The sequence below is a fragment of the Microtus pennsylvanicus genome, chromosome 2, assembly GCF_037038515.1.
Source record: "Microtus pennsylvanicus isolate mMicPen1 chromosome 2, mMicPen1.hap1, whole genome shotgun sequence".
Classification (NCBI taxonomy): domain Eukaryota; kingdom Metazoa; phylum Chordata; class Mammalia; order Rodentia; family Cricetidae; genus Microtus; species Microtus pennsylvanicus.
The window spans coordinates 69,150,930-69,173,521 of record NC_134580.1 but is presented as its reverse complement, the minus strand read 5'-3'; the positions used below and the strand labels follow the sequence as shown (position 1 = coordinate 69,173,521).

At 53.9% G+C, this 22,592-nt stretch overlaps 1 protein-coding gene across 7 annotated transcripts in view; it reads left to right on the top strand.

The window, feature by feature from the left end:
* The window catches only part of Dgkz (diacylglycerol kinase zeta), a 43,120-nt gene extending 20,533 nt beyond the window's left edge, over positions 1-22,587 (top strand). For 3 of the 7 annotated variants that reach the window (XM_075961416.1, XM_075961418.1, XM_075961419.1), the window contains exons 2-31: positions 11,661-11,769; positions 12,062-12,157; positions 12,426-12,503; positions 13,862-13,918; positions 14,201-14,269; positions 14,778-14,849; positions 14,939-15,055; positions 15,136-15,207; positions 15,444-15,539; positions 15,775-15,857; positions 15,956-16,016; positions 16,101-16,214; positions 16,301-16,441; positions 17,093-17,171; positions 17,327-17,382; positions 17,477-17,539; positions 17,634-17,707; positions 17,789-17,900; positions 18,106-18,305; positions 18,524-18,624; positions 18,734-18,822; positions 18,903-18,972; positions 19,096-19,136; positions 19,661-19,800; positions 20,395-20,426; positions 20,653-20,696; positions 21,218-21,338; positions 21,415-21,448; positions 21,632-21,731; positions 21,923-22,587. In XM_075961416.1, the coding sequence (XP_075817531.1) occupies positions 11,661-11,769; positions 12,062-12,157; positions 12,426-12,503; positions 13,862-13,918; positions 14,201-14,269; positions 14,778-14,849; positions 14,939-15,055; positions 15,136-15,207; positions 15,444-15,539; positions 15,775-15,857; positions 15,956-16,016; positions 16,101-16,214; positions 16,301-16,441; positions 17,093-17,171; positions 17,327-17,382; positions 17,477-17,539; positions 17,634-17,707; positions 17,789-17,900; positions 18,106-18,305; positions 18,524-18,624; positions 18,734-18,822; positions 18,903-18,972; positions 19,096-19,136; positions 19,661-19,800; positions 20,395-20,426; positions 20,653-20,696; positions 21,218-21,338; positions 21,415-21,448; positions 21,632-21,731; positions 21,923-22,039 (2,638 nt within the window). In that variant the 3' untranslated portion in view covers positions 22,040-22,587. Of the gene's footprint in view, positions 1-6,200; positions 6,341-10,711; positions 11,457-11,660; positions 11,770-12,061; positions 12,158-12,425; positions 12,504-13,861; positions 13,919-14,200; positions 14,270-14,777; positions 14,850-14,938; positions 15,056-15,135; positions 15,208-15,443; positions 15,540-15,774; positions 15,858-15,955; positions 16,017-16,100; positions 16,215-16,300; positions 16,442-17,092; positions 17,172-17,326; positions 17,383-17,476; positions 17,540-17,633; positions 17,708-17,788; positions 17,901-18,105; positions 18,306-18,523; positions 18,625-18,733; positions 18,823-18,902; positions 18,973-19,095; positions 19,137-19,660; positions 19,801-20,394; positions 20,427-20,652; positions 20,697-21,217; positions 21,339-21,414; positions 21,449-21,631; positions 21,732-21,922 lie in introns of those variants that run through there. The other 4 variants (XM_075961417.1, XM_075961420.1, XM_075961415.1 and 1 more) reach the window with 3 other exon arrangements.
* The last annotated feature ends 5 nt before the right edge of the window (positions 22,588-22,592 follow it).

Below are 22,592 nucleotides of genomic sequence, written 5' to 3'. Positions count from 1 at the left end.
CACTCTCTCACAGCCTTTTTTAGTTTCAGTGGGGTTGGGGAGTGAAGATGGGGGTTGAGACAAGGTCTCACACTCTGTAGCCCAGACCTGTCTTAGAACCCACGGCAATTCTGCTGTAGCCTCTTAAGTGTTGAGATTAGAGGCGTGAGCTGCCATGCCCAGCTCTTCTGGAAATCTTTTAAAGAGACTAAGACTCCTGTGAGCCAGCGCTAGGGTCTGTAGACAGGTCCTTGTGTTTGCACGCTTTACCGAGCTCAGCATTTCTCCAGACCCTGTCTGCTTTTCCCTTTGATTTGAATGGTGTGCCTTACTTGGGCATAGTGGTACTTGAATGTCATTTTAGCACTTTGAAGGCTGGGCCAGGAGGATACTGAGTTTGAGGTCAGCCTGGGCTACGTAATGAGTTCTGGGCTATATAGCAGACCATGTTGCAAAAAAAGGATAATATTGGGGGGGTCTATTTTGTTTTGTTGGTTTGATTTGTTTTTTGAGTCAGAGTCTTGAACCTCTACCCTTAGCCTCCCAAGTCCCTAAGTATGAGCTGAACATTTTCATCTTTCACCCTTGCTGGTCACCAGAGACTCCTGTACGTGGCTCCCTGAGTATCCACACCAGTGTTCTGTCCCTGGCCCACGTGTCTTGACTTAGATAGATGTTACCAAATTGTCTTGTTAAGCATTTACCCTAATTTTTGGGCCTCTGGAGGTATTTCCTTTCTTGAAGCACTCATTAAACTGAGGAAATATTTACCATGAACTTTCTCTTTCTAGCCCATAGCAGTCCACAGAGCCCTTGGAGCCCCAGTTATCAGATGGGGAGACTGAGGCTTAGGCAGGTGAAACACCTTTGCCTGGCATTGTAGAGCTGGTCAGAGGCAGAACTCTAAACATTTCCAAGTACGCCGTGGCCAGCCACCTTTGTTCTGGCAGAGTTCTTGTAGTAGGAGAAGTCCTTGGTAGCATGCATGGCGGCCTGGGGACAGGTGGGGATCTGGGAGCTGAGAGCTATTCTAAGGAAGTCTTTAACGTGATAGCGAAGGCTTCTTTCTAGGCTAGGAGCCATCACCCACTCCATGTTTTCTGACTTTGTTTATGAAACCCAGACAGTGGGGCTGGAACCCACAGTCACAAGGTGACAGTGGTCAGTGAGGTTGGGGGTAGGAGAGGGGATAGTGTTGGATATTTTTCGGACTGGGCTAGAGGATTCAGAGGTTGTGAGAGGTTAAATTTTAAGTTTAAGTAGTGGGTCCATCTCCTCCTAGCAGGTGAAGAATTGGAATTTGCTTCAGATACTTGAGAAGGAAATGGACCCAGACACAGGTGCCACAAAGGAGTCCCATTGGGAGACCTGGAAGAAGACACATTAGCATTTCCGTAAGGGGTCAGTCTCAGGGCTGCCTGTAAAACACAAGATTTGTCTACCCAGTGCTAGCAGCAAGGCCTTAGGAGCTGGCCAGCCAGCCTGAAGCCTCTGCTGAGGAGGGACCATTCACTAGCTATCTCTTCTCTCTTCAGGCCATGCTCAACACTTGGGGGTGTGATTACTAGTGATAAAAGGTCTCAGGGCCTGTAGTCTCGTGGGGGATGCAGCCTAGCAGGTCAGTACTGTTAGCCTAAAATAACCAGGAGAGGGTCTGAGTGCAAGAGCAGCTTATCCCCACTCTTCCAGGGGAGAGTGTCTGAGGGAAAGTTTTTTGGCAGAGCCAGTGTCTGAGCCAGCTCTGGTGGGAAGGAGGGCTGGAGAGATGGCTCAGAGTTAAGAGTACTGGCTGCTCTTTCAGAGGACCTCAGTTCAATTCCCAGCAACCACATGGTGGTTCACAACCATTTATAATGAGATCTGGTGCCCTCTACTGGTGTACAAGCATACAGACAGACAGGATACTATATATAATAAATAAATATTTATTTTTAAAAATTGAGAAAGAAAACAGAGTTTGAGGTTGGTAAGGAGAGGGGTCTGGTCTCCATTAGAGAGACTCCATTTTAAAGGGGCCAAGCATAGAGGTGTCTGTGTGCCAGAAGCAGCCAGAAGCGGCAGATAAGGGCTTGCCAGTGGGTTTTCACTGACGCTCTGCCACTTGTCAGCTGTAGGCCTTGGGCTAGCCACTGCCCTGCATTGTGCCTCGCTCCCTCATCTATAATGTGAGGATAGACAATGGGGATCCATAGTACCAACTATTAATTCAGTCAGCATTAATAGGATAAGATTTGCTTACCCTGTATGGTTGTGATTGCTGTGATTCCCAGCACTTGGGAGGTAGAGGTAGGAGGATCCGAAGTTCAGGGCCATCCCGTGCTACACGAGACACTGTCTCAGATAAAAAATAGATCATCAGTGGTCAAGTGAAGTACATAGTTGTAAACATATAAAAGTAGGAAAGTGGGCTAGGGAGAGGCACGGAGGTTAAAGGTACTTGCTGCTAAGCTGATGAGCTGAGTTTATCCCCAGAACTCATATGGTAGGAGAGCCAACTTCCGAAAGTTGTTCTCTGACCTTTACTTGTGTGTTATGGTATGATGACATATATGTACCCACCCACATTCACGTGAAGACTTGTGTGTGCTCACACACACACAAAATTAATGTTAAAATTTTTTTTAAAAGGAAAATAGGAGGGAAAGCTGTTGGCTGCCAGGCTCAGGTTCTTGTCAGTTGCCAATGGGGAGCAGTCATGCAGAAGTGAGTGCTCCCAGATGACTCTGGGGACAGCAGGGGACTGAAGAGGAAACTCTACCTCTCAGACTCTAACGTGTTCCCTGAACATGAAGGAATAAGCTAGGGACATTTCATCAAAGAATTCATTTAGGGTCCTGGCCTGGCCCCCAAGCATCTGGGCATCCCCTCCTCCCCCAATGTCTGTGGAGTAAGCAATGGCTTCCCAACCCGGAAAGGGGCCTCTAGGTGTCACTTACCAGATCTCCTGAAGAGATGTCGCTGGCCACCAAAACAAAGGCTGTTACCATCCTCTTGTGCCCAAACAAAGAGAAGTGGCCTGGGCCTGTGGCCAGCCCTTGGTAAGGTACCCAGGAGGAAGCGCTTCCAATCCCTGAAAGCTCTGATCCCTCCCCCCACAGAATTTCCTATTCCTTCCTCCTGAGCTGACCCACAGTAAACATAGCTCCTTGCCAGCCCTGTGCTGGACAGACCACACCCAGATAAACTGACTAGGCCCCACCCCCAGGAGCTGGTTGCCTGATGGAAGAATAAGGCATGGGGACCTAAGAAAAAAGGGTCATCCAGGGTTTCTGCAGCTAAAGAGCCAGATGAGTGGTCAGCTGGAGTGGGGTGGCACAAGTGAGCAGGGGAAGGGAGGTGTGCCAGGTGTAGGGACACGGCACTGGAGGTTGGCTCCGTTTGTCACACCATGGTGGCCGTAAGGATCCACCCTGAATCAGAGGTTCTCTAAGTCTGGCACGGCAGACTGCGGACAAAGCAGTTTCCTAGCAGTCACTTCTGAGTGGCCCTGGTGTGTTCCTGTTCTCTGTGCTGCTGTCTCAGCCACTGAAGCCTGCTCTAGGTACTAATGCTTCTTTAGAAAACAGTAGAGAGTCCAGCCTCAGCACAGCTCAGTAGGGGGCTTCGAGGGCAGTCTGGGCTGTGTGAGACTGTCAGAGAAAGAGAGGACGAAAATTAGTGATTTGCAATGCTAGATGCTGTAATCACAACATTGAGGAGTCTGAAACCAGAGAATGGTGTTTAAGACCGTCCTGAGCTAACAGCAGTAAGATCCCTTGTGTGTATATATGTCTTTTTAGTATTTGTGTGATGAAATGGAGTTTGCCTAAGATTTTTGCTGCCCACTAAACTAGAATGTGCTAAAACTCTCAGCTAAGTCCAAGCTGTGGTCTGCTAGTGGCCTGCTCGCTCTTCCTTTTTTTCTTTCCCTTTTGAGACTGGGTCTCTCTACATAGCCCTGTCTGCCCTATGTCACTATGTAGACCATGCTGGCCTCAAATAAGGTGTGTGCCTCCACATCCAACCTGCCAGTAACCTTTAACCTGAACAACTGACAGAAGTAGTCAGAGTCCTGCTTTCTTGCAGACATTCCCCAAATATGAATGAGTGAGCCTGCCACTTCAAAACCCAGTATCAACATTTGTCCTCAATGAGAAACTAAGTTTTTAGCAGGACTTTTGAGCAAGACTCAGAATTTTAGAGACATTACCTATCTTCTGGTGGAGGGAAGGGCTTCCTAGGACAGGACACTGTTGAGAGCAGTGAAGACAGCAAAGGTTAGTATAACTTAGTGCCACAGTGTTCTCCACTGTCCTACGCTTGCTGTCGTGAAATACCATACAGCTGTGCTCCTACCCAGGAGCCAGACCAGCCTGAGATACTTAATAATGAGAACCCTGTCTTAAAAGGGTCACCTCACCTTGAAAAAGAAAACCAAAACCTTGTAAGATAAAACTTTGGGTTCAGAGCTGGGCGGTGGTGGCGCATGCCTTTAATCCCAGCACTCAGGAAGCAGAGGCAGGTGGATCTCTGTGAGTTTGAGGCCAGCCTGGTCTATAAGAGCTAGTTCGAGGACAGGAACCAAAACTACAGAGAAACTCTGTCTTGAGAAACCAAAAAACAAACAAACAAAAACCAACTTTGGGTTCAGCCGGGTAGTGGTGACGCATGCCCTTAATCTCAGCACGTGCAGGTGGATCTCATAGTTTGAGGCCAGCCTGCTCTACAGAGTGAGTTCCAAGACAGCCAGAACTACACAGAGAAACTGTGTGTCCAAAAAAAAAAAAAAGAAAAAGAAAAGAAAGAAATATTACTTGTCATATTTTCAGGTGATGCCGCACTCACCTGGAGGATTGGTGTGCTGCCCTCCCTTTCCTAACTCCACTCGGAGAGGTGAGACTCATTCTCCATGTTCCTCCACCAGAACAATCCACACGCACGGAACTAGTGCAGGATAAATGCATCAGAGGAAACATAAATGAGCCGGCAAGGTGGCTCAGCAGGTAGAGCCTTGCCTCCAAGGTGGACTACTGAACTTGACCCTCAGGCTCACCTGGGAGAAGGTGACGGCGGCTGGGAGGAGTGACGTCTCTCGCGGCCACACGTGCTCTTCGGGACTTGCAAACACACTCAGAACACATGTTATTTTTCAAGTTAAACTGCCTTTTCACTGATTTTTGTTTTATGCGCTATTGCTCGCCCACCCATCCTCCCCCCTTCCCTTCCTCCCTTCTCTTCCTTTCTTCCTGTAGCCCTGGCTGACCTTGAACTCAGAGACCCGCCTGCCTCTGCCTTCTGAATGCTCTCAGGTGTAATTTAGAATGTATTTGGTTAAATGTTAATAGCTATCACCCGCTCGCCAGACAAAATTCTTCTAGGATTCTTTTCAAAATTCTTTTCAGTAATTATTTTGTTAAGAGTAGAAATGGTTCTGGAATCAGGAAGCTTGGTAGCTGCCATTCCCTAGTGAGCCACGGCAGGAACGTAAGTTGGGGGGGAGCGGGTGTTGGCATACCAGGTTGTGACACCAGCTGATCTCTCTTAAATATTCTTTAGCTGGCATGGACCCAGGCGCTCAGAAAGACTGCTGGCCCCCTTGACAGGGCCAGAAGAGTCAGGCTCTGGAGACACAGCTCAGCTACTCCTGAGACAGGAGTCACAGGCTCCCGGGAGCCTCGGGTTGCACCATCTGTTCAGTAGGGACAGGAGGCTCCTGCACAGGGAATCACCAGCCTCCTGGCTAATAGTGCTGGTGAGAAGAGGCTGTCTGAGTTGTGAAACTCTCCATAGATAATTATTTTTGTGGTTGTTTTGTCTGGAACCAGTGTGTTTAGCTGCCCAAGACCCCATAACGCCTGTCCCATGGACATAGGAGGACAGTAAGGGATTGCTCCCCTTTCCTTAAAAGGGTCACCGCTCCTACATACCCTTCTGCATACATCGTCTGCCTTAATCAGACACGGTATGGGCTGTCCTGTTCCTGGAGGAGAGTGTATTGATGCTGTCACTCAGCCTGGCTTGGGCCTTGGGGAAGAGGTGCCAGGAGGCCATGCTCCTGTGCTGTTCTGTGCACCACCCACCCACCCACCTCCTGCTGCCTGCCTGCTGCAGGGCCAGGAGCCACCACTGGGAGAGGAAGTGCAGTTGGTTACCAATCGGGCTATTTTCATAACGGCTGTCTCCGGCTTGGGGGAGGAGGGTGGTGAGGGGGAGGGGGCAGAGGAGCAGCCACTGCAGCTAGCTCTCCAAACTAGGACTTGTTCCACAGAGTCCGCAGAGTCCGGCAGCCAGAGCAAACTGGAGAGAGAGCCCAGGCGCCGGGGACCCCCAGCCCCAACCTGCTTGTCCGCCTCTTTGCCTGCCGCCTTGCCTTCCAGATCAGGTCAAAGGGGACTCCCCTCTCTTACTTACCTCCTGCTCCCTCCTACGACTATCTGGGTGCATTTGGGGAGGGTAGATCAGGGTGGGCCCAGGCACCACAATCTCCAGATCAGGTCAGAGGGGGACTCCCCTCTCTTACTTACCTCCTGCTCCCTCCTACGACTATCTGGGTGCATTTGGGGAGGGTAGATAAGGGTGGGCCCAGGCACCACCAGCTCTAGATGAGGGCCTCCCCTGCCAGCCCTCCCTGCATCTGATAGGAAAGGAACAGGGCCTGGAGGGCCCACCAAGCCTGGGCAGAATCTAAAATGGCCGATTGGCTATCTAGCCACACTTATATCCTCCAGCACTGGCCTACCTGTTCACATGTGTTTTTGTTTTGTTTGGGCAGAATCTCTTTACTGAGAAGATGTGGTAAAGTCGGCACCTTGACTAACCAGCCCAGGCAAGCCTAGATGAAGCAGGCTCCCTTCCCAGCTCTCTCCCCAACCCCAATTCTGGGACTTCCAGAGTACAGGTGCCCTGCCCCAGGCTCAGCCTTCATAGACCAGGTCTGTGGGATCCTTCCCATGGCATGACACAGCCACTGTGGCAGGACCCAGTTGTGTCCTGTGCAGGCTCTGGCGGCAGAGTCCCTGAGGACCAGCCTGTTGGAGTGCGGAGGGCACTCCTCAGGAGGAGAGGACGCCCAGGTGGCCTGGTGCAGGGCTTTGTTCCTCGTGTGGTGGTGGTGGCCACGCTGGGTGCTCCTGCTTCCTTTTCTGGGTTCCCCAGGCCCTGGGGTTCCACCGTGGTCCAGGTCTGCCAGATAGCATGAAGCGCTTTGTGTACATGACTGTAGCAGAACGTCCCTTATGCTAGCCTTTGAAGTTGGGCGGTGGGACCCCATCTTGTCCATGGGAAAGGAGATTTGGAAGGGCTAGTTGATCTGCTGAAGGGCATGGTGGTAGACGCTAGGTTCTGAAGTGGTGCTTGCTTATTTATTTATTTTCAGACATGTCTCACGTAACCCAGGCTGACAGTAAACTTGCCATGTAGTCCAGGATGACCTTGCCCCCGAGAGCTGGGGATGACAAGGTTGCACCGCTACACCAGATTTTGCATAGTGTAGCTGGCATCAGTGTGAGACATCACCCTGGCCTACCTGGTGACTGAGGAAGAACTGCACAGGGGCTGCCTTAGCTCTGCTGCAGCTCTGCTCATCAAGGGCACACGGCCTGGCGCCACCATGCCGCTCTCCACTCATGGCACCCCCCCTCCCATCGGCCCTGTCCTCATCAGGATCCTCGGGGTCAGGTGGAGATTAGTGGAGCCCTCTGAGCCATTTTTGTGTTGTCCTCCTTGAGTGTGGCTGGCTGCTCCAGACCAGACCTGGCAGCCTGGGCAGGGCAGGGGGGGACCCATTTTGCTATATGAGAATCTTCCGGGACCTCCCCCAAGACCATTGCATGTACCATGTGGTGTGTGGAGGTGACACGGAATGAGGTGAGAAGTGGCCATTCATAGCTGAACCGTGGGAGAACTCAGGCCCAAACAGGGCTTCTTTTATTTGTTTTGTTTTGTTTTCTAATTAAATTCATCATTTGAGATGGAGTCACACTGTATAGCCCTGGCTGTCTTGGAACTCTTTGTTGACCAGGGTGGCTCTAGCTTACAGAAGTGCACTGGGATTAAAGGTATGCACCACCGTGCTGAGCTCTATTGTTGTTATAATCTCTTTTTAAGACAGTTATGTACTGGAGCCCAGGCTGATGTGGGTTCACTGTGTAGCCTAGGTTGGCTTCAAACTTACAGCTTCCTGTTTCAGCCTCCCAAGTGCGGGGATAATAGGCAGGAGCTGCCAGGCCCAGGTGGGCCTCTGGTTAGGTCCTGGAGGAGCCTCTCAGAGATAGGAAGTGAGGAGTCAGGCAATCTCTGGCCAGTAGACCAAAGTTTCTATAGAGACGAGATGAACAGGAAACATGGGACCCGCAGGAGGGGCTGTGGGAACCCAGTGGTGTTTGGTGGTGGTAGTGCCCAGCAGGGGAGCTTCTCCTAAGATGTCAAACAATCTTAACAGTCTTAAACAAACAGTCCATGGTGTGTGGTCATTTGCACTGGCTTGGCCTTGTGTTCCACTGGGAGGCTGCATCCCTGGGCAGCTGAGGAAACACTTGTTACAGGTGTGTCTTGGAGCACCTAGCAGCGTGTGGGTTCTAAAGTCATACGTGTAAACTGCCATGTGTCCTAACAAGAGCTGCTTCCTTCTTATCTTGTCATGCAGGTCTGCAGGGAGGGCCCAGCCTTTACCACTGCCCAGAGAGCATAGCAGTACCTCCCCCACACCAACTGTGGCCTTTTGTTTTCTGGGTGACACTAGCATCAGGCGGTGTGATGTGTCCGGGTGACTAATCTCCTCCAGGCTGGGCAGCTGTCACAGCGGGGCCTGTAGTGCTGGGGAAAGCTGACACCCTAGTGGAGACCTGGCAGGCAAGGGCCCTGGCGGCAGCAGGCAGTGAGGCCTGCAGCTTCCTCTTCTTGGGACAGAAAGTAGACCCTAACTCAAGTAGGCATGGTCTCACCACTGAACCTCGTTCTTACCTCAGAGGGCGCAGTGGAGTCAGTGAGATAGTAAAGGGCTTACCAAGTCCTGTCACAGTAGATGCTGGACGAGCAGGACGGGTGCTAATACTGTGAGCCCTTTCTCTAGCCCATCTCACCCTGTCCCAGGGTCCAAGAGAACCTTGTATTCTACCCATCCCTGGGGACAGATCCAGGGTCCCACATCTATCTGTACTGTCTGCCTGTGGGCTTTATGTATGCTTCCCGTTTGTGGCTTAGTTTCCTCATCAGGCACTGTGTGTGTGTGTGTGTGTGTGTGTGTGTGTGTGTGTGTGTGTGTACACATAGTGGACTCAGTCAGTATTAGCTGGATGTCCCTGTGTTTGGGAGGAAAGCAACCCTTAGTGTCTGCTCTTTCATTTCTGGAACTCACCTCCTGTGCAGTCTTAATGCTGCTTTCCCAGCACAGCTCACTGATTGTGGGAGCTCCATCCCTGGGCCCACTTCCTTCTCTGTTAGACCCTGTACCGGCCTTGAAGCTACTTGCCCAAGACCCATGACAAGGATGGATGGAGGATTGGGGAGATCAGGTGCTACATATATCAGGAGGGACTGTGCTCCCAGACTGTCCTTCCCTTTGCCCATTAATGGTTAAGGGTACTTTGCCCCTGCTCTGGGCTTCAGCAGAAACTGTCACTCGTTCATGTCTGTGACTTGTTCCATGACTGTGTCTTGGGCTTCCATGGCTGTTCTTTGGAGCTATCACCCTCAGCTGACTGGGAGCTTCCTGCCATCCTCAAGTGTAGACGAGGTATAAGCAGAGGAAGCTGATCCCAGTGGCCTGGGAAGGAGGAAAGGTAGAATAGGGAAGCAGGTGAAAGGAAGGATCTCGGAGAGCTCGCATGGTCTGGTACACACCAGGGGTGGAGACCAAGGCCCCTGCCTTCCTGCAGGAGGCTGTCTGGGTCATCTCAAGCTTAGAATTATTAGCCTGAGGCTTCAAGCCTGGGACAATGGTGCACTGGGTCCCTCGACAGGAAGACTTAGAGGTTTTCAGGCATCACACTTTGGGATGTCCACACTCTGCTTTCTAGAAAAGGGAGACAGCCACTCAGTACCAGGAAGTTCTTAGAGATGTATATACATGGCATCCAGGATTCAGAAGGCTCTTCTTTTAGCCTAAGCCTCTTACTGCATCTACCAAGTTAAGACAGAGCACTCTTTCCTGGGGATGGAGAGGGCATGCCTTTCTAACTCTCTGAAGCCTGGTTTCCCAATGTCTGGAAATTGACAATGTTGACGCTGAGGATACAGATTTTCTCAGGACCGAGATCCTTCGCAGATAGCCTGAGTGTGTTGGTTTATTCATTCATTTATTTAGTTGCATTTAGTTGCACTATATCCCAGGAGAGGAGCCCAACCTGTTCCATGTTGGGGCAAAAGGAAGGTCAGGTGAGAGGGAAAAACTCCAGGGCCCTATGGTCCATGTAGGCATGGTCTGGGGTCCCAGATTGCCTTTTGTTTTCATTTCTGGCAAGGTAGATGAAGACCCTTTGGGCTCAGGTCTCTGTTGGTTCTAGTGCCTGGGCAGGTAAAGCCCCATCTCCCAAAAACTCCTGGGGTAGAATCTGGGGAATACTAGCCAGGAACAGTGTCTGCTTTCCCGTAGCTGTAAGCCTGGGTTCCCTGCTCATCTGATACCTGCAAGCATTTTAATGGAGGCCAGACAGTCCTCATCCCTAGCACCTAAGTGTCCCTTCTTTGCTCGTGGGGCACAGATGGGCTTCAGCTTGGCCCAGCTCCTGACACTCCGAGTCTGTATGCCCAACAGCCCCTGGTATGGAGCCCTTCTTTAGGAGGCATTTCCAGCAGAAGGCACCAGGTCCTGGACAGAGGCTGCAGCCGTCCAGTGGTATGGGGCTGCCCACAGGCAAGGCTCGACGCCGCTCTCCTGCGGGGCAGGCCTCCTCCTCACTGGCCCAGAGGCGCCGCTCCAGTGCACAGCTCCAGGGCTGTTTCCCCAGCTGCGGGGTGGGCACCCAAAGTGCCAGCCGCAGGCGCTCCAGCACTGCACCCCCTGCCTGCAATCCCCGCTTCGTGGTGGATATGGTGCCCATCCTACAGCCTGCCACTGTTGAGGCCCAGCTTCTGGGTGCACCTGTGCTGTTGGCTGGGCTTGTGGGCATGAAAGAGGAGGAAGGTGCCCAGGAGGGAGATGAGACACCTGGGGCATCACGTGATGCCAAACTGGGCTCCAGGACACCAAGGCCCTCTTCGCACCAGGGCACCTGGCCATTGCTTCCCATACCCCGGTGCCTGCGCAGAGCTTCCTCCCACCTGCTCCCTGCCGATGTGGTGTATGGCCATACTCTTTGGGGCCTGCATGGGCACTATCGTCGCCTCAGCCAAAGGTGGCCCTCAGGCCAACACCCTAGTGTTGGGGGCCGAAGCCAAAGAGCCTCGGGCACTGCATCAGGCTTCATGGTACCTGCCCGTGCGCGCCCACTGTCACGCAGACGCCAGGTAGCTCTAAGGCGGAAGTCAGCTGGACCCCAGCCCTGGAACACCCTGCTTATGTAGGTATAGCAATGCTCATCAGGGTGTGGGGCTAGCTCAGAGGAAGGGCTTTGAAGCTCTACCTCGTCTGGGGGTGGCCCTCTTGGAAGCAGCTTGGGGCAGTGCTGAAAGGAGCTGAAGAGCCTCAGACCTCTGTGGCAGTCACTGTAAGCCGTTTTTCTGGGTAGCTGGCCCTGGGCCTTCAGTTGTCCTTCTTTCTGTAGGAAAGCCATCACCAAGTCAGGCTTCCAGCACCTGGCACCCCCTCCTCCCACGCCTGGGGCCCCGTGTGGTGAATCTGAGCGGCAGATCCGGAGCACTGTGGACTGGAGTGTGAGTATCTGTGTACTAGGCAGGGTAGGAAGCTACTCCTCAGTTCCAGTCCTGCTGGCTTCTGATCCTCCTGAGCAGTCAGGACCCAGGGCTTGTGGGCCACTGGGAGAGAAGTCCCCATGTCTGGGCAGACTTCCAAGGGGGAGGCAGCAGCCTTTGAGCCAGGCTTAAAGCAGTTTGGAAAACAAGAGACAAAAGCAGACTGCGGTGGCTATAGCAGGCTTTTCTCGGGAGGTGATGGGTAGGGTTGGGGTGACAGATAAGCACTGAGCCTGCTCATTCCATGGGTTAGGAGTCAGCAGCGTATGGAGAGCACATCTGGTTTGAGACCAACGTGTCCGGTGACTTCTGCTATGTCGGGGAGCAGTACTGCGTAGCTAGGATGCTGGTGAGTGAGCTCAGTGGGGCCTGCTGCCCCCTGGTGGCGGAGTGGGTCTAGACCTCCAAGGCAACAGCTGCAGCTCTTGGTGGGCACTGCTCTCACCTGCTTGCACTTGCTGTGGGCTGCTCCGGGGTGAGAGGAAGGGGGTCATGTCTAATGACAGGTGCTGGGACTGGAATCCCCACACATTGAACGTGTTCTTTGCTTGCTCTGAGGTGGTATCTCAGGTAAAGTTACCTGGTGCCTCAGGGCCTCCCCTCTTTCTGTCCTACAGCAGAAGTCAGTGCCCAGAAGAAAGTGTGCAGCCTGTAAGATTGTGGTGCACACCCCATGCATTGAACAGTTGGAGAAGGTACGTGCAGCTGCTCAGCCTTCTGTGCCTTCGCCTTGGGATGCTGATGCATTCTTGACATACACACCTGTAGCTCCATGGACATCCAGGTTACACAAGCATGACGTGCCAGGAATGACCCACCAAGCACAGTAGCAAAGCCCCTGAGTCAGGTGCTTGCTTTTAGCCCTGCCTCTCCCCATTTGTTAGCTGTCCTACTCTACTCTAGAGTGAGCATGGCCTGCAAATGTGGTTCATTGACTATTACCCAATAGCATGAGTGACCAGTGTGTCATTTTACCACATCCAGCCTAACATTCAAAGGGGCCATTGTGGGCGTGGGCTCCAGCAGCTGTCTTGTATATGCAATGTCCTAGCTTCAGTCTCCAGTTCTAGAAAATAAAAACAAAACAGCTGTGGTGGGCCCACCTGTGTTCCTGCTGTGCTACTGCTGGGAGATATGTCCCAAGGACCATTTTCCAAGTGTGTCTGTGGGAGGAAAGGGGAATGCCAGACCAGGTGCCTGTCAAGACAGGGACTAGGCCTGAAGTGGAAGACAAGCGCTCCCATGTTTGCGGAAGTCCAGGCCATCATGTGACAAAGTCTTTAAGAACATAAATGCCCCAGCAAGGCTAGGTTAGGCTAATTCCTCCAGTCCCTGAATTGTACAGTGAGGCTTTTCTATGGTTCTTCTGAGACCAAAGCAGGGACTGGTGGGGAGAAAAGTAGACACATGTTCCTGGCTGGGCATAGTGGGGCATGCCTGTAATCCCAGCATTCAGAAGGCAAGACAATCTCTTCAAGTTCAAAGACCCTGGTTTATGTGTTCTGTGTGTGTGTGTATGTGTGTGTGTGTGTGTGTGTGTGAGAGAGAGAGAGAGAGAGAGAGAGAGAGAGAGAGAGAGAGAGAGAGAGAGAGGGAGAAAGAGAAAGATACGAGAGAGACAGAGAAGGAGGGAGAGAGAGAAGGAAAATGCAACCCTGTTATGGAAGGTGACCATGAACCTGGGCTTAGAACATTGGCTAAGGGTCTCCAGGGGTCAGTCTGCACAGCCACAGGAGGGATTGGTTCCTGCCTTCACTTGAGCTGGGAATGCTGGAGGGTGAGAGGGAAAGAGATGATCAGTGCTCCCACTCACTACTGTGTGAGGGGGACATGAACCCCCACCTCCACCCTAGCCTCTCCATCCTTGTATCCTAAGTAAAAAAACAGGAAAGACCCCTATGGTCAGTGGTCAGGAGGGCTTCTAAGAGGGGGTAGTCGTGTTTCAAGGGGCTCTTGGGGTGATTTGGGCCTCTACCTGCCTGTGAGGTTGACTCTAGGAGACCTTGTCCAAAGAAGGCTCTGACATTTTGGTGCTCACTGCAATATTTCACAGATCAATTTTCGCTGTAAGCCATCCTTCCGTGAATCAGGCTCCAGAAATGTCCGTGAGGTGAGTGTGCAGCCGTGAGGAGCAGGGCGGCCCAGGCTCCTGAGGGATGAGTGCCACCAGGGTGTTCAGCTTCTAGGCTGAGGTTCTGGGGTCCTGTCTGCAGAGGGATAGGGTTCAGAATGTTTATTAAGGGGTTCAGCCTTCCCTCCAGGCCATGGAGAAAAGTCTACAGCCCCTTTCATCTTTCTACAAGGGACTGTAGAGGGCTTCCTGTGGACTGAATTCAGGGCTGCACCTGTCCAGTCCCTCACTTGTTCCCATGACCTTTCTCCCTTCCCCCAGCCAACCTTCGTAAGACACCACTGGGTACACAGGCGACGCCAGGATGGCAAGTGTCGGCATTGTGGAAAGGTAAGGGCCGTGTGTGAAGGCACCAGCTACATGCTGCTCACTGCCCCTGTGCATCCAGTGTGGAGTCTCGGGTGTGCTGTCACTCAGGCAGTCTTTGAAGTAAGCGAGGGAGGGAGATGGGGGGCTTGACTTTTGAACTAGCTAGGAACCCTTTGAGAACTATATTGACTTTTCATTCATTAATTCAGTGGTTACTTAGGAAGTGTTGTGTGTGATGTCTTGAGTTAGGCAGCAGGCTCCCTGCCTCCTGAGGACAGTGGCCTGTGGACTGGGTGCTCAGGACATCTTCCCTACACAGCCCTGTTGCTCACCCACTTGTTGACTGCTGGTCTGTCTCCCTCAGTAAGACAGACTCTCAAGAATGGGCTCAGCCCTCCATACTTTCCCCATGCCCTACACACAGTAGCCATTGACAATGATTTGTGGACATGGCACAGATAGGATGGGTGAGGAGAGGCCGGCGGCAGCAGTACAGCTGGGTCTCTACTGGGCCACCTTGTCCACACAGGGCTTCCAGCAGAAGTTTACCTTCCACAGCAAGGAGATTGTGGCCATCAGTTGCTCCTGGTGCAAGCAGGCGGTAAGTGGCCTCTGTGAGCTTGAGCTGAGCGTCTGGTGGGTCCCCAGTCTCAGCCTGGCACAGCTCAGCCTGCCAATGCTTTCTTCCAGTACCACAGCAAGGTGTCCTGCTTCATGCTGCAGCAGATTGAGGAGCCCTGCTCCCTGGGGGTGCACGCAGCTGTGGTCATCCCACCCACCTGGATCCTACGGGCGCGGAGGCCCCAGGTGAGTCCTTCCTTTATTCTTAGCACCTCTCCCCATGGGACCCACCAGTCACAGCTCATCCACACCCGATTCCTTTGCAGAATACCCTCAAGGCCAGCAAGAAGAAAAAGAGAGCATCCTTCAAGAGGAGATCTAGCAAGAAAGGACCCGAGGTTAGGCCTGGGCTGGGGTGGTTGGGACCAGGAACCAGTTCAGGGCCTTGGACCATACCGCCAGTTTAGCCTGACTGAGTTTGGCTCTGGAGGTCTGAGGAGGTTCCTTGTAGACAGGCCCATGGAAGGTCTGCTATTGAGGGTGGGTGTGCTCACTTGTGGCAGGGGATGCTGAGGGGGATGTAGGCTAGGGCCTCCAGGACAGGAAAGCGCCTTATAGGTTCTCTGTCTCCCAGGAAGGCCGCTGGAGACCCTTCATCATCAGGCCTACCCCATCCCCCCTCATGAAGCCCCTGCTGGTATTTGTGAACCCTAAGAGTGGGGGCAACCAGGTAGGCATAAGCTTTCCACCCACGAGCCACAAGTGATTAGGGGGCCAGTATTATACCCACCTGTCCATAGTGGTTCTCAGCAACCATTTGGGGCTTCAGCTCCTACCTTGCTTTTCCAGGAACCCTGAGAGGACCTTATCCCATCTCACTGTTTATTGTAACTGGTTCTCACGATCGTGTCCCCTCTCTCTGCCCCCATCCCCCTCTTCTCATTGTCCCGTGGCTGTCCCTACAGGGCGCTAAGATCATCCAGTCTTTCTTGTGGTATCTGAATCCTCGACAAGTCTTTGACCTGAGCCAGGGGGGACCCAAGGAGGCGTAAGTACTCTACCTGGTTCTCCAGGACAGTGGAGGCTTGCCTCGCTCTTGGTATGTCACATGTCTCCTGACTCTATTCCTGTCCTCCCCTGGCCCAGGCTGGAAATGTACCGCAAAGTGCATAACTTGAGGATCCTGGCTTGCGGGGGCGACGGCACGGTGAGTTCTGTAAGTGGCCTCATGCCTGCTGCACTCCTCCCCCGTGCGGACCTGACTGATCCACTGTGCTCTGTCCTCCTCCAGGTTGGCTGGATTCTGTCCACCCTGGACCAGCTGCGCTTAAAGCCACCGCCCCCTGTGGCCATCCTGCCCCTGGGTACCGGCAATGACCTGGCCCGTACCCTCAACTGGGGTGGGGTAAGCGCCCTTTAGAACAGGATTGCCAGAGGGGAAGTATATCCATTGACCACAGAGAAAGCTCAGTCTCAGCCTCTTTCCACCAGGGTTACACAGATGAGCCTGTGTCAAAGATCCTTTCCCATGTAGAGGAGGGGAATGTGGTACAGCTGGACCGCTGGGATCTCCGAGCAGAGCCCAACCCTGAGGCAGGCCCTGAGGAGCGAGATGATGGAGCCACTGACCAGGTAGGTCAACTAGGGCTACCGGGCAAGGGTTTGTGAGCCTGAGATTCTTTTTTTTGTTTGTTTTTTTTTGTTTTTTGTTTTTTCGAGACAGGATTTCTCTGTGTAGTTTTGGAGCCTGTCCTGGAACTAGCTCCTGTAGACCAGGCTGGTCTCAAACTCACAGGGATTCGCCTGCTTCTGCCTCCTGAGTGCTGGCTGAGCCTGGATTCTTAAGGATCTGGCTGGACTCTGCACATTTACTATCTCCGGGGTTCTGGAAAGCTGAGTTTCCAGTTCTACACATTCTGGCCTTTTACTGTCCCAGGAGTGTAGTGGTGCCCACTGCAGGCTGGTTTCTTACTCAGCCTTCTGGTGCATGATTAGGGAGGGCCTCCTGTATGCCAGCCTCTGTTCTGGAGTTGATGCAGTCCATGGCATGTGGGGTGCAGTGTTGCAAGGATCCAGCAGGTCATCCAAGGAGCTGCCCTCCCCGCTCCCAGCTAGAAGAGCAGGGCCTCCCCAGCAGTGCTGCAGAGGTGCTGGGGAAGCTTTGGCACACTGTTGACTTGACACAGAGGCCTTCAGAAGTAGATGGACTGAGCAGGGGTAATAACGACTATGGCGGGCACCTGAGAGTCACCTCCTCGTTTCCACACCTTGACATTTTTCTAGCTGCCCCTGGATGTCTTCAACAACTACTTCAGTCTGGGCTTTGATGCCCACGTCACCCTGGAGTTCCATGAGTCCCGAGGTTAGCATCCTCCTGCTGAGGGGACCTGGGGGCCAGGGCAGGCACGGGAGGTTCAAGAGTGTTCCAAGGAGGGCCAGATCTTGCTCTCTTAGTCTCCTCCCCTAACCTGGGAAGCCCCAGCAGGTTGACTGACGTCACCGTCCCTTTCTCTACAGAAGCCAACCCAGAGAAGTTCAACAGCCGCTTTCGGAATAAGATGTTCTATGCTGGGGTAAGTCTGGGGTAGCCAGCCCCCAGCCCCATGTGCAGCTCACAGGACCCCTGTGACAGACACAGTGGTTTATCACACCCTCTGTCTCCAACAGACGGCTTTCTCTGACTTCCTGATGGGCAGCTCCAAGGACTTAGCCAAGCATATCCGCGTGGTGGTAAGGAGGGCTGGCGGACACACAGTGGAGCCCAGTAGGAGGGAGGCCATTAGGGTACACGTGTTCTCCAACACTCCCCTGTTCCTGTGTCCAGTGTGATGGAGTAGACCTAACCCCCAAGATCCAGGACCTGAAACCCCAGTGCATCGTTTTTCTGAACATCCCCAGGTGAGGAAATGGGGCTCCTGTGGTCCCTGCTGTTCCATCCTGCTAAGTCCATGCCGGAGCCCATCTGTTCCCTCCCCTTAGGTACTGTGCAGGCACCATGCCCTGGGGCCACCCTGGGGAGCACCATGACTTTGAGCCCCAGAGGCATGATGATGGCTACCTCGAGGTCATCGGCTTCACCATGACATCCCTCGTGAGTGCTCCTTGTCCTAAACTGTTTGTTCTTTTCCCTTCACCAGCCAGGGTTGGGTGCTCACCTCTGCTCTGTTCTTGGCCTGAGTCCCCTAGTTGGACATCTTGGCCTTCTTCCTCTTCCCTCTCGTCTGCATTGTCTGGGGTTCCCTCGTGTGTTTATCTTGCCCCACCCACCACTTGACCTGAGCATTCTTTGCCCACAGGCAGCACTGCAGGTGGGTGGGCACGGAGAGCGGCTGACCCAGTGCCGAGAAGTGCTGCTCACCACGGCCAAGGCCATCCCTGTGCAGGTGGACGGTGAGCCCTGCAAGCTTGCGTCATCACGTATTCGAATCGCCCTGCGCAACCAGGCCACCATGGTGCAGAAGGCCAAGCGCCGGAGTGCTGCCCCACTGCACAGCGAGTAGGTCCATGGTAGCCATCGTGTACCGAGGGGCCTGGAACCAAGCACTGATTTACTTGAGCTTTGGTTTCCTGCCCTGCAAAGGGGACTTGTAGTCTGGTGATAAGAGAGCACTTGCTTAGCATGGTCCTCTTAGCATCCGGTCTTGTGGCCAGCTGAGGACTGGTGTCCCAGGCAGGGTCCTGGCTGAGTTCCTTGTCGTTGGTCCCACCCTACAGTCAGCAGCCAGTCCCCGAGCAGCTGCGGATCCAGGTGAGCAGGGTCAGCATGCACGACTATGAGGCTCTGCACTATGACAAGGAGCAGCTCAAGGAGGCCTGTGAGTGGCAGCAGGACTGTGGCAGGGAGGGGTGAGCAGCTGCTGGGCTGCCTGCAGACATGCAGAAGGGACATGCAGCCAGCTGCTGAAAGGCCCCTCTGTCTTCTAGCTGTGCCTCTGGGCACTGTGGTGGTCCCTGGGGACAGCGACCTGGAGCTCTGCCGTGCCCACATTGAGAGACTCCAGCAGGAAAGTGGTGTAAGCAGGACGAGGTGGGGGCACCCGAGCTTCCTCCCCAGACTATCCGTGGCCCACTCTGACTTCTGCTTCTGTCACAGGAGCCCGATGGCGCTGGAGCCAAGTCCCCGACATGCCACCAACTATCCTCTAAGTGGTGTTTCTTGGATGGTGAGTCTGCCTTGAAGGGTCAATTCTAGGCAGCGCTGGGCTCTGTCCCGCTAGCCCTCCTTTGGGGGAACCTGGGCTGGGCCAAGGATGTTCCCCATACTCAGCGAGGCATCTCTTCTCCAGCTACCACTGCCAGCCGCTTCTACAGGATCGACAGGGCACAGGTAAGCATTGCAGGCCCTCCTCCTCCACAGCCAGTTTCTGTACCCTGCACACTCGCACCTCTGCAGGCAAGTTTCAGGGTTAGCCCCACAAGCCAAGCATGCTCACCACAGCCTCATGGCCATAATATCCTCACATGCCTGTGGCTGTGGATCACATGCCCCCACCCTCCAGGAATGCACAGGGATGGTGCCAACAGAAAAAGCTGGCATACCCAGAAAAGGCTTTCTGGGTGGGTGGAAGGGAGGGCCTCGAAGCACAGTGCTATCCAGGGAAGCAGAAGAAAATAGCCAGGGCTAGATCACCTGGCTTAGCAGTGGGAAGTAGTTGTTGCGCTGGTGAATGCCACATATAGAGGTGAGGGACTGGGCTGAACAGGAAGACGGACTCTCCCCCAAGGTTCCTGCTCTGAGAGAGGTTTCTCTAGGTCTGCTGCCTTGCTTGCTGCCCTAGCCCCACCCCCACCACTGGGGACTAAAGGCCATACATGCTGGCACTGACCTTCAGTTCTAACCCTCCCCCACAGGAGCACCTCAACTATGTGACGGAGATTGCCCAGGATGAGATTTATATCCTAGACCCTGAGCTGCTGGGGGCATCAGCACGGCCTGACCTCCCCACCCCTACCTCCCCGCTCCCTGCCTCCCCCTGCTCCCCCATACCCCGGTGAGTCCCAGAGCCCCCCTGACCACCACTCCCCCAGCTTTAAACCCTGTCTGCTGGCTGCAGGCTTGGAATTCCCGCCTTTAGACACAGAGTGAGCACTCAGGGGCAGGCTTTGTCCCTCTGCTAGGATGCTCCCTACCACACAGGCCACTCCCCAGCCCAGAATCCCTCTTCCTCAGCAGCCCTTCAGTCCTGGGCCTCCTGGCCTGTCTGTCCATTGTCCCCTGAGGTCCCAGGCCATCCTCTGGACTTTGGACTTGCTGCCTCCCACTTGCCCCTTTTCAGATACCCCACCCCTCAGTCTCAGCTTGGCTTCTCCCTCTCAGGGGGATCTTTTCCAGGAATGCCACCTGAAGGTTGGGAAGTATCCAATCTCCAGTTACCATCTGCTTGGTCACCCTGCCCCGTTGTGTTCAATAGCACTTCCAGATTCCTTATTTCCTGGTTGTCTTATGTCTCTGAGCTCAGTTGGGAGCCGTATGGCTCCCTGCTTGTTCTCCACAGTGTGTGATGTGCAGGAAGCACTCAATAGACTTGAAAAAATGAAGGCCAATATGTGCGCTGGGTCACAACTTCACCCTGTTCTGTTTGCAGGTCACTGCAGGGGGATGCTGCACCACCTCAAGGTGAGCTCTTTCCCTAGGGTCCTGCCACTCTCCTTTCCTTGGTCTATGTGTGAGGTTCAGTGGGAGTCAGCCATTGAGTCCCGTGTTATCATATGCCCCAGCGGGTTCCTACCCTGGACAGTGGTTCCTACCCTGGACAGTGGTCCATCATCACACACACTGTTCACACATCAAGCCATGCCCAGGCCACTGACCTCAGGGTCTGATGGACAGATGTTCTGTGCAGGTGAAGAGCTGATTGAAGCTGCCAAGAGGAATGACTTCTGCAAGGTACCAGTCAGAGCTTAGCCTTGCCCCTGGAGCCCTCACCCTGGGCGGTATTAGGCACTTGTCATCAGCTAGTCCTCCATATGGGATTGCCCTGTCTAGGTGACTTGCTGCTAGGGGCTACTCACCCAGTCTTCCTGTCCCTGGTACTTGGACTGGAGTCAATCTTAAAGGGATTGCAGGCTCCAGAGCTTGGTTGGCTGTACATTTTGGGGGAGGCCTCACATGTCATATGAGAAGACTTGTATCTCTAATGACACCCAAAGAGACCCTCAGAAGCCACCTGTGGTGACATATACCTTTAATCCCAGCTCTCAGGAGGCAGAGGCAGGAGGATCTCTGTGAATTCAAGACCAGTCTGGTCTACATAGTTCCAGGACAGCCAGGACTACATAGAGACAACCTGTCTCAAAACAGCAAAACCCTCAAAGGCTCCTAGTGTGACCTGTGTGAGCTTATGCCTGGGTCCATGCTTGTGGAGGGAGGGAGACCCAGCTCTGCTCTGCCCTGCCCATTGTCCTCAGCTCCAGGAGCTACACCGAGCAGGAGGTGACCTCATGCACCGGGACCAGCAGAGCCGCACACTCTTGCACCACGCAGTCAGCACTGGCAGTAAGGAAGTGGTCCGCTATCTGCTGGACCATGGTAAGCTGTGCTCCTGGGCCTGGGCCTGGGTGGGAAGAAAGGGGCTGTCAGGCTCTGAGTGCCTTTCATCCTTCAGCACCGCCAGAGATCCTTGATGCTGTGGAGGAGAAGTGAGTACTGGGACAGAGCCCCTGGCCCGCCTGAAAACCACCTTCCTTCAGTCCTAACCATCTGGTCACCCAAAGCCCAAGAACCCTTTTTGGCCAGCATGGGGTACCCCTCCCCCTCTTGTCAAACTCCTGCCCTTTCTGCTGGCTGTTGGAAAGTGTCCACAAGCAGCCCCTGCCCCCCAGTGGGGAGACCTGTCTCCACCAGGCAGCTGCCCTGGGCCAGCGCACCATCTGCCACTACATCGTGGAAGCTGGGGCCTCCCTCATGAAGACAGACCAGCAGGTGAGCCTGGCAGAACCCAAACCCGCCCTTTTCCAGAAATTGGGGGCAGGGCTAGGAAACTTGAAGCTGTTTCCAAGTAATCCAGGCCTTGAGAAACCTGAGCTGGGTGGGGAAAACCTTGTAACCTGGGAGGTTACCCCTCCCCCATAGGCCCTCTCTTAAGGCCGTGGGGCCCTTCCACCCTTTTCCAGGGCGACACTCCCCGGCAGCGAGCTGAGAAGGCTCAGGACACAGAGTTGGCTGCCTACCTGGAGAACAGACAGCACTACCAGATGATCCAGCGTGAGGACCAGGAGACGGCTGTGTAGTGGAGGACACTACAGAGGACCACAGCGCCCTTTGCCCACCTCACTGCCACATTCCTGTCGGGTGGCCTTGGGGGGACCCTGCCCCAGGGAAGGAGCCCCGTGCCACCCCCGAGAAGCCGCTCAGATCTAGGGCTGGACTCTGAGGAGCTGGACTCTCGCCTGTCCCTGTGTTCATGGGGAACAGGAGATGGGCTGGCGGATCCCTTCGGGCAGCCTTCCCCTCACCATGGCAGATGGAAGCCAGGACAGAAAGCACCGATAGGAAGGCCTGCTCGCAGCAGGCCATTTGCTAGCTGCCTGGCCCTTTGGACTGTCAGGAGGCTTCGGGGTGCCTAGCCCTTCGCTCTGACCCACCCACCAGGGCCTCCCAGAAACTGAAGAGCCTGCTGTATTCACCTGCCCGCGGCCCTGCTTGGCACCTACCCTGGTGATCCTCATGTACCCAGTCATTTCATTTCAGACTGTATGGCCTGGGGTGGGGGGTGGGGCTCCCACGGTGACTTGTTTACAGCTGGGTGTGACTCAGTAAAGTGAATTTTTTTTCCTTTCTTGT